The 11,009-nt window shown below is 41.5% G+C and overlaps 1 protein-coding gene and 1 long non-coding RNA gene across 2 annotated transcripts; one reads left to right on the top strand and one right to left on the bottom strand.

The window, feature by feature from the left end:
* The first annotated feature begins 1,469 nt into the window (after positions 1-1,469).
* On the top strand, positions 1,470-2,393 carry LOC119029926. Its single transcript, XR_005078132.1, has 2 exons — positions 1,470-1,630; positions 1,743-2,393. It is a non-coding gene; the product is annotated as an uncharacterized LOC119029926 (long non-coding RNA).
* Positions 2,394-3,846: 1,453 nt separating this feature from the next.
* Positions 3,847-10,300, bottom strand: LOC119029923 (Golgi phosphoprotein 3-like). Its single transcript, XM_037117159.1, has 5 exons — positions 9,875-10,300; positions 9,186-9,317; positions 8,069-8,183; positions 7,513-7,673; positions 3,847-6,363 (listed from the first exon to the last, which is right to left on the bottom strand). Exons 1-5 carry the CDS (start codon positions 10,082-10,084, stop codon positions 6,100-6,102), a joined length of 882 nt encoding a protein of 293 aa, XP_036973054.1. The 5' UTR covers positions 10,085-10,300; the 3' UTR covers positions 3,847-6,099.
* Between the last annotated feature and the right edge of the window lie 709 nt (positions 10,301-11,009).

Below are 11,009 nucleotides of genomic sequence, written 5' to 3'. Positions count from 1 at the left end.
TCTTTTCAAATCATTTTCTGTTTTTTTTTGTGTTAGTTGTTTAAAACAAGGAGAATGATGCAAAGCTGATCTGCTGTCAAGCTCCAGAAATATTGTAGAGTAGATAATGACTGAGTTTTCTTTTTCATGGTGAACTTAAATCGGTGGTCCCAAATGTATGTGCCTGGTGATCCCTCATGAGTCCAGTTTCAGGTTTCTGTGAGTTGTCCTCAGTTCTCCTTATGGTTTCATTTTCATTCTACACCTACTTGTACCTTTCATACTTTAATTACGTACATTGGGCTTTTTTTTTTTGCATTGGAATAATTTTGATTGATTTCTGCTTGAGTTCCCTATTTTCCTTTACTTTACATCACAAAATTTCGGTCACAACTTTCTGCAAGCCCCTTCAATTTTACTGTAATCTTCCTCATCTTTACGTCACACGTCGCACTGATCCACAATTAGTCATTCCTTTTTACACAAAGCAAACATACTAGTATATCGTTGTAACTCAGCCGCCGTGTGCTCAGGCCACCTGACTGCAGCCTGCTGTAGTTTCCGGGGTATTTCCCTGCTCCTGCAGAAGGGAACAGCCTGCTGCCGACAAGCCTTAACATGTTCACAATGCCTGTGGTGGGCAGAGTATTGAGACCTCGTGATCCTAGATTGAGGGAGGATCGTATGAATTTTATTAAAACTTCCTGCACTAATTTACCTTATGCTTTGAGTTGTGCTTTAACAACCTGTCAGTCAGTTAATTCTCTACAGTGAGTCACTTCCCTGGTTGTGTGTGATCTAATCAAAGGCGGTGTTGGTTGAACGAACGGATGTTTAGATGTAAAATAAACACTTCTCTGTCAATCACATGACATCTTGAGTATGCAAGTGTTTCTATTTCTTCAATGACGTCAGTGTTGCACATGAAAAACAACCACTGTGTCTAAATATCTTATCCCTATCAGCCCATTAGGACACAAAATCAGACACCGATGCTCCCCTGGACCCTTGCTGTGCGTTCATACTCTGAAAGAAAGCGATAAATCTTTATGGCGGGGTTATATAAGTGTTATAAGAGTTCTTAAAATTGAACAGCGTGGTCCATCGTGATGAAACACTTCTTCATGACACACCGTAGCTGGATTAGCTGTTGTTTTGACTTTCGGTGCAAAGGAACTTGCGACCTCATTTGTGTGTTTTTAAGTTTAGTTAACCATCTAATGTTGTCAAATCACGACACATTTTCAGATTCACTATTTTCATGTGAATGAAGCCCCTGTGCCCACAAGGGAAAGTACAAACACCAACTCAATAAAAAAAACAATACAGGTGTGTTTTGTGTTCCACAAAGTGTAAAATTGGTACATATTTTATGTAATGCTGTTGACCGAAGGCGCACTGACATTGTTGTGGACGGAGAAGTTTACCTCAGAGTGGGAGGAACTTGGCTGCGTCTGACGGGGATTCCTTGCCATAAAGTTGCGTCACAGCCGCTATTTAAAGGGCACTGCTATCATTAGTTCAAACCTGTTCCCTCTTGTTGAGCCACAGCTACAGAGCTATTTAAGCACCGAGAGAGAAGAAAAACTGAACATTTGAAGCTTTTTTCCCCTCCTCTGAGGCACTATCGCTGTGAAAATGACTGGTCACGGTGAGTTTCTAAGAAGATTTCACTGAACTTGACCTGGTTTTAGTTTGCTTTCATGTGTATCATATCATGGATGTTCAACCGGTCTTGTCTGAACTGTGTATTTTGCCCTCAGATCTTGATCTCGTCGATCTCTGCGCACATGAGCTCCGCGAAGTTGGAGACAAACTCTACTGGAGATTCAAACTGCTGGAAATACTGATCAAGAACTACAAGACTGTCACTAAGATCAAGTGAGACACGACGTCAATGTACAGAAAGAGGAAATGGAATTTTCTGAAAATTGAAGTCACCCGGAGCCTTTAAGTCTCTCATACGGACTCACCACCAGTGTAAAAATGGTGGCTCTCACATGGGATGTAAAAGCTTGTGGAAACAGCCCTATGGAGAGGTTGGATGTGGACTGTCAGAGGACTGCTGCCATATTCAAGACCGGGGCTCTGAGGAGAAAAGCCACATGTGCTTGATGCTGTTGATCCACTGATTCAGAGCCATGGGTGACTGGAACCAAAGAGGAGCATCTGGATGGAAGCTGTCTGCTGTAAAATGCTGATTGTCACATGTATTCTGTACATACTACTCTATATGTGGACATGTATGCATGTTAAGCTCTATAAGCCTGTCAACTGATGTAGACTGGAGATTTTTAAGACTTAGGGAAGAATTAAGTCTTAGCGCATTTACACTAAAAATTGTCTTTCTACATGTCTTTTCAAGGATAATCATGAAATGTTAATAAAATATCCGCATTTAATAAGGCTAATATCTGGTGATGTGTTTCAGGCGAGTTTAAGGACAGGTTTGACATTTTGGAGGATACATTTCTTTGCTGTCTTGCTGATAGGTTGACAAGCTGTTTAGCTTAGCTTAGCTTAGCGTAGCATTAGGACTGAAAAACTGGGACGAACAGCAGTCATTTTTACACGTCTGTACAAAGTTAAACAGGTTATAACATGACCTTTAGATATAGTTGAAGGTAGATATTTTTTTCCAGTAAACAGATCCAGGTTAGCTATTTCCTTGTTTTTAGGCTACATGCATGATTTGCAGACTTTGTGCTAAGCTAAGCTAATCAGCTAGCCTACTGGCTGAAGATGAATAGTTTAGCATGCAGACATGAAAATGGTATCAATCTTCTCATCTAACTCTCGACAAGAAAGCTAACAGTATTACCTTTTCGACAAAGCCAGGCCAGCTGTTAACCCTTTTATGCTGGTTTCCAGTCCTTGTGTTGGGCAAAGCTAACCAGCTGGTTGTACCTAGCCTACATAATGTATAATACAGACATGACAGTGGTGTAAATCTTCGGATCTAACTCCCAATGAAAAAGAAAAATACATTTAGCAAGAGCTGGTAGCCACTCATCTTAATTTAGAATTAAAACAGAAAGCAGGGTAAAGCTATTCATGTTTCACAGAGCAAGGTGAGCCGTTTCCATTTTAATTCATTGATTTCCAATCTCTGTGCTAAGATAAGCAAAGATAAGCTAAGCAAAGCAGCTGCTGGCTGTAGCCTACCTAACTAATTTAGCATACAGATATGACAGTGGTATCAATCTTACCATTGAACTGTCAAGAAAAAAGCAAGTAAGAGTATTTAGCTGGAGCCAGCAGACGGTAAGCGTAGCTTAACATTAAGACAGGAAACTCGGGGAACACTTCCTTACAGACTGAACAAGTCCTAACATGTTAATTGGCTTAAGCCTCATGAGCTCAGGAGCTGCTGGTGGGCAGATTTATCTTTCTTTTGTACAGGGCCAGCCAAGCTGTGCTGTAAAGATTTTTGGCTAAGCTAAGCTAACCGGATGTAGCTTCATATTAGGAGGAGAATGGTGTCAATGCTCTCATCAAACACTTAGCAAGAACAGCGAATAACAGTATTTTCTAAAATGTCAAACTATTCCCCCAACAAATCCTTAAGGCTCAATTGTCTAACTTTCCAAAACCAGAACCTATATACAGCATTTTTGCTTGATATATTGTTTACACAACTGATGACTTATCAAAGTAGTACATGATTTCCTCCTTACCAAATGTAATAATCATTTCAGCACTGGATGAATCTGATAAAACTACATCAGTCCAAGCCCCAGGTGTGATTTGCAATACATTTATGGTGCTATGTAACAAGTTGAGTCGGAGAAAATTATATCTCACACGGATTAATTCATCTACAAGTGTAAATACATGGAACAAAAAACGACAACATCAACACAGTGCTAGATTCAGGCACTTAAAGGATCCTTACTTTATTTTGTGTGGTAATACAAAAGCATACAGAATTATACAGGATAGGAGAGAAGATCCCTTTCATTGAATTCCATTAGATCGTACACATAAAATGACTAATAATTACATACAAGCCTTTTCTTTGTAGCTACATCCACAAGTACCCCAGCCCTCCACCAATAGCATGCATGGTCTCTATGCTGTAAACGGAGCTCAATGCTTCTTCACACCTATTGGGTTTTTTTTGTAGGTAGAAAAAATAAGACAGAACTATAAGTATGCCATGAAACAATATGTGATGTAACTTCATACATAGATTAGACTCATCAGACCAGAATGATGGTTACAATCGTGATTTTTTTTTTTACATTGTACCAGAAGTTATCCCAGACCTACAGTGAAGCGTGTTTGGAGATATCGTTGGAACAGATTGCGTGTTGTTGAACAGTTTCAGTCTTAAACAAGGATTAATCTGGGGCCCAAGTAACCCTCTCATCATCTGCATGTATGAAACAATACAACATCTCAGGTAGAAATAACATCTAATTCTGACATGACATACGAACTGAGAGATACATCATATTGCAAGAAGGAAGCTTAGAGGGTCGATTCACCCAAATGACAAAATAAACTGGCTTCCTTCCCTCTGTCGGTATATCGTGAATTCACATGCATTCAACAGTTTTCAGTTATGAACTCTGCGGTGCAACGCCATTCTAAGTAAAAACGTTTATAGTGTGGGCTTGTCACAGGAAACTCCAGTCAAACAGGTTGCTTCTTATTATTTTTTCCTCTACGGCTGATGTGCATCTTGATAGGAAATGCCACTTCGGATCCTTATATTGAGATAGAGGCAGATATCTGTTTCATTTAATCAAAAGCTGAATGAAACTGAAAGTACCTGCATGACTGGCATTAAGAGTGAAAATATGCTTTCTTTCATTTGGATGAGTCGACCCTTAAACATCCGTTCAGCCCGTTCGTATAAGCAACCGCGAACGATCCTTTCGTGAATCTTTGTGTTCACAGCGAGCCAGCTGTTCACTTTTCCTGCATCTTTACATCTCAACTAAAAAATGTTTAAAAAGGCGCAGAACCCTTTTTTGTACTATATATATTTATATATTCAGAGGAATGATTCTTAAAGATCAATAGCTGTAGAAAAAATAAGTGAGATTCCTTTTTCTTTTTTAACCATCTTTGCCACGGTTCATACTTTTGAATCTCACCTTCACCACCCAAGAAAAATCTCTATAAATACGATCCTACCTACAGGGCTATTGACTGTGCAAAATAGTTGATAAATGGCAGGCTACTCCAAGCGTCTATTAGCAACATAAATAGAAATGGAAGACTGGTCTCACTCTACAACAGAATGGACCCATTGCAAAAAAAAAAAAACCAATAACATAAAGACTTTAGCTAGACTCAAGGTTTAATTCTTCATTTCAGTCTGAGACTATGGCGGCCAAATTACTCGGCTAATAATGCAGCAACTGAACTCAAGCATTTTGTGTGTGTTCCTCTCTTTCCTCCTCAGAATGCAATGAGGAGGAAAGAGGGGAAAAATAGAAATTAAATGAGGATACAGAGAGAAAACATTCAGGTAGTCTATTCTAACAGTAACCCGAAGCATGTACTCCCAACACAAGTGGGAATGAATAGGTGGAAGCAGGAGACCTGCGGGAGTGCAAAGAGCATCAATAGCAGTGTGACTTGCTATCCTTTATCCTTGCATAAGCGTGTAGGAGAGTATGGAGACGAGACCAGGACGTGATACTGGCGAGATCTTGTCGTAATGGAGAGATGATGTTTCCTTAGTGTCGAGGGAAACTTGGCCCCAGTCAAAATCTTCATATTCACCATGACTACTGCTGCCCCGTGCTTTGTTCTTTGATGTCATCTAACATTAACAGAAGCCCGTCTGTTCATAGTGTCGATGTTTACAAGTATATCCAGCCTAGCAGTGGCACGTCGTTTACCAGCCAGTCATTCATGTTTTTTCATTCAGAGACCGTTCAAACCAACCAAGTGTTACTTGGTGAGGCCCACCACCAAACAGATTGCACTGGGTTAATTTGGACTACCACCAAAACGTCATCTGGAATAGATGTACAAACAGGCTCCCCAACCAAAACAGATTGTCTCATTAAAGTGAAGTCCATCTCATTAAGCGAAGTCCTTCAACCAATTAAATAACACAGACCATAGCCAGATCTTCCAGTCCAACCAATCAAGGTGTTTTCATTTAGTAAACGCTGCCACCACGGCCCACATAAGTTCGTTGGCGTTGGGCTTCGCGCTCTCTTTCTCCGGCTCCAGCTCGAGCAGAGTGTGGACTCTCTTCATGCCCAGGTCGTACTGGTCGTCTTGGAGCGGGGCGAAGGCATTCTCGAGGACGTCGGACGAGTGGGCCAGGAGGATCAGGGCCAGGATCCGCTTGTCCATGCGGTGGGGATCGTTGACCCACTTCTCCAAAACGGAGTCCTGGACCTTCTTGACAAGGCGCTGTAGGCAGTAAGAGCAACACGTGTTTTATAGCCATTATATGCAGCATGTGGATTACTTACATTCATTAAGTAAAAGAACCCCGAATAGAAACAAGATTAAAGGAGTAGTAACGCACAGACAGAAAATACTTTTTCAGCCTTTCAGGTCTGTTTGTTAGATCTGAAGCTACAGGCATAAAATGATTAGTTATAAATATACAAGTCATAAAAAACAGAGCAAGAGAGCTTGTTATTTAGTTTGTTAAGGCAAATAATAAAACTACATAGTGCACCTTTGACAAACACTTTTGGTGCAACTGACATTTTAAGACAGGGACATAGTCATTTTAGATGAGGGCAGTAAAACTGTGCTAATACCCGTAAACACCCCCAATTACAAATTTTAACTCCTATATCATGCTTTCTGTACTGGGTGTTTTGAAAAATACAATTTCCCTTAATGGGACAAAAGGTTAAAACATGGAGCAAGAAGCTTTTTGCCCCCTAAAATTAAACATAATTGTGCTTTGCACAGCAGGTGAGCACTATTAATAATTTATATAAATTAATATTATTACACATTGCTGATTACTATAACAAAATGTATAATAAGATGAAGACACTATCCTCTAAACGAGACCACATATAAACAATCTTGCACCCTAAGTACAACACCAGCATCCACACAGATCGGTTTTTATGTAATTCAAGATGCTGCAGCGAACTAGCTCATCAGCTGCTTGGTGTGCAAACTGATGTTAGCAGTTTACTTTCACACAAAAGAACATGTGTTTGGTTTCACATGGTAGGACAAGACATGTGTCCACATGTGTAACCTGACTCTAATCCATGACAGTTCCAGACACAGTATACAGTAAATACAGTAAACAGCAGCTTGAAATATTTTATCTCAACGAGAGAACAGGATGCGTGATTTGTAGAGCAGATATGCTGGCTGTAGCCGACAGAAGAGGCACTTTAATGTCTGCTGGACTTCGACAGGATGTTATTGTGCCAGTGCAGCTCAAACTTGCAGACAGTTAAACTGAGACTGTGACTTTCGCCCTCAGTCGTAAAAGCTGAATATGCATGCGTGCAGACTGACCATAAAATAGCACAACTCAAGCTGATCACACGACAAGGAGCCACTGAACCTTGGGGATCTTACCTGTTTAATGGTACTGTTGGTGAGCGGATGCGTGGTCATGTCAAAAAGCAGGAAGTTCTGTTTCTCTGTGGTGAGGACACCTTTCTCGACCAGGTTTTTTGCCAGACGCTCACGAACGTTTCTCAGCTGGTAGTGCAGCTTTAGGGGATTCCAGGTCTCTCCTGACGGACAACATGAGATCCATCTTAGGACATTAAACACACAGTGACACACATACAGTACCTGACATCATCTTCACACTTTAAATGCCTGAATTGGCTCACTGTAATCAAGATGAGATCAGATCAACTTTCACTGCTGCAGCTCCCGGATTAGTTTGACATTTGTTTTAACGTTGTCCACAAACTGAATATGAAACATGAATATTACTTTGTAAACTAGTATCGATTGTTTCAATGTAAGACCTCACTAAGATTTTAATTACAGTATACGGACAACTCAGCTATTCACACAAGGTGTAATGAAATGAAAACTTGTCACTCAGATGTCCAACAGGGGAAACAATAAGTAGATTAGTCCAAGGTTTGGTTAGCAAACTCTGAAGGGCTTATCTCACCACTCAGCAGCTCTATCCAGCTCTGGACTGTCTCTGGAGGCTGGGTTTCCTTTATGTGCTTCAAGGCCTCATCGAGTAGCACATCTCCTGTCGGGGCATCTGACTTGCAGATCACCTTGGACAAACAAAGGGAGATGTATTTGAACTAGAGGCCAGATCAAATCCATCTCACGTACACCACACACACTCACATCCTGCGTGAACAGGAATCACCACACCGAAACTGTATGTGGCCACAAGGTTAGTAAAGGGAAGAGGTTGGATTGGGATCGTCATGCCCTGGGCTCCCATGGATTATTGCTCTTTTCTGCTTGACTATCTTCCAATATCTGTACTTCTGTAAAATGTAAATCTTTTTACATTCTGATGTTTTTTTCTGCTAATCATCTTGTGTGGCTTTTCCTTTTCCAGGTCACGACGGTGAAGAGGAGGCCGTGTGACTCGGACACCACTCGGCCTGCACAATCGTCCTCCTGGATCGCACTCTTCACGAATTATCGGCAGATTTAGAAATGACATCTGATAAATCAAGTCGAGAATGAAAAAGCTTAATTACTTTTGTTGACTTAGAAAAGTGCAGCCTCTACAGACAGTAGGTGGTTTGTGTGCAGCCAGTAAACAGAGAGGAAGAACAACAAACACGCATAACATCAAACTGCCACACGTCATCACTGGTGTGGATATATTTTTTAAATGTGTTCAATTTGTTGTTCTGCTCTGAACATGCCACATCTGTTGAACGTCTGCCTGCCCTTGGGAGAGGGATCCCTCCTCTGTGGCTCCTCGTGACATTTATAACACATTTTTCCCCATTAAAAAGACTCCCAGCCCCCCAATATGGCAGGTTTTCCCTTTGTCAAATCAAGGGGCTCAGAGACAGATGCTGTCTATCACTGTACAGATTGTAAAGCTCTCTGAGGTAATGTGATTGTGACTTTGGGCTGTGTCAAAAGGAAACAACAACAACAACAACACTGATTTGAGAAGAAATGCATCCTTCCACACACAGTTACAGCACTTGGCAGAGGAGGCATTACTGTTTTGGGGTGGTCCGAGCACAAGACGCTCGCTTTTTTTTTTCTCCCGGGAGCCTTGAACACATCAGCATACTTCTCACCTTCCTTGAGAGCAGGCTTTTCCTCCTCACCCCGCAGGCCTCCAGCTGTAGCCTCCCTCTGAGGGCCAGTTCGACCAGCATACACCCGCGGAGACCGGAAGAAATACAGTCGTTCCAGAAAGACGTGTAACCCTGGGGAGTAGGAAATAACGTGAGCTCATGGTGCAGCAGCACATATATATGTTAGCTTAGATGACGTGTTGGTCGGAGTGTGTGCTGGGTGAGGTGCGGCGTTTTTTCAGGTTGGAGAAGAAGAAAAAAGGAGGCACGTCACTAATAAGAAGTTGTCAAGAAAACTGTCACGGTGACGTTTAGCTACGACAGCTAGCGTTACGTAAACAGTAAACTGGTTAATCAACATAGTCTGGATGGTGTGTAGCAGTAAAAAAAAAACAACATATTGGATGATGTTAAATAGTTGGCACGGCTAACTTAAATACGTTACATTTACTGTAACCTACACTACATATATTTGCTAACCTGCTGCTGAAAAACAGCCTCCGAGCAGCGCTGTGGTCAAGCTAACCTAGCAAACATTAACCGCCGCTCCGATAAACCAAGTTAACTTTGTTGACGTGACGCAACGTAAACATAATGTCAGCTACGTTCGTCTTGGGTGAACTGGCGTCGAAGGAATAAGCCTGGCCGAGGGATTAAAAAAAACAAAACAAAAAAAAACAAGCCCACACCTCTCGATCCTTGAGGCCCAGGAGCAACACTTCCTCCATCAGTGTGAGCCTTGTTTCCTTCGAGTCCCCCTTGTCGTCGTCGTCCTCCTCCCCGCGGCGCGCCTCGTCCTCCTCCCCGCCGGAGTCCTTCTCCTTGTCGGCGGCGGCGCTGCGGATGGCCTCGGTCCTCCGCTGGACGAGGCCCGAGTTTCTCTTCGCGAGAGAGGCCATAGCTGGTGCTGCAAAACGATCAGATCCCAAGAAAAGCGCCTACCTCGACCAGCCAGGAAGCCACGCAGCATGTAACCTGGATGGTTAAAAAAAGGGGGGGGGGACGGTGAAACGGTGGACCGATCGAATAAAGACGGCCGTTTACGTTAAGCTCGGCTCGGGATTCCTGCTTCGACTCTGCCCACTTCCTGATCCAACATGGTGGCAGTGACGTGCAACGTTATCTGACCCGATCCGTGAATACATCTCGCCTGTTGCATTCACGTGCCATCGGAAATACCGTGAAAGTTCCGAAAGTTTGAACACATCTGTCGACCAAAAGGTTACAAACACAACAAAAACTTAATTTATACTCAGAAAGCGCATTTAATGATATTAACACTTTATTGAGTACAGTTAAGATGTACAGATTTTTTCGAGTGTTACAAATTTTTTTTACATGTAATGTAATGAATTATTAAACCTCTACTATGTATCTATCAACATATTGTACAGACTTAAAGGCCTACATGTTATCTTTTAACTAAAGCTTATTACGAGGACCGGACTTTTGTTTGAACGCATCTAGTGATAATAGTAGTCTACAGACAATGTGCGTGGGTGTGGAGGAATCTTGAAAAAGGAGGGTGCGTGGCTTTCAGCCAAACTTCACTGGTTCAAAGTTTAAAACAAGTCTTGGAGTAAAAATAGGCCTCCTGGCTCTAAATTGTTTTGTTTTAGAAATTTGATTAATACATACATACATTGAGTTAACTTACATGATTAAGTTGATATATATATATTTTTAATATCACCCATCATAAGTGTGAACTGTGAGCAGATAGCCAATTCTTTTACAATATGTTATATAAAATGTTATCATTCATATCTCAGTTTGATATTTAGAAAATTTTGAATATATACACCACTGCAGATATCAATCAAA

This window comes from Acanthopagrus latus, chromosome 12, assembly GCF_904848185.1.
Source record: "Acanthopagrus latus isolate v.2019 chromosome 12, fAcaLat1.1, whole genome shotgun sequence".
Classification (NCBI taxonomy): Eukaryota; Metazoa; Chordata; class Actinopteri; order Spariformes; family Sparidae; genus Acanthopagrus; species Acanthopagrus latus.
Note: the sequence above shows the minus strand (reverse complement) of the source record. Positions and strands in the feature narration are given on the sequence as shown.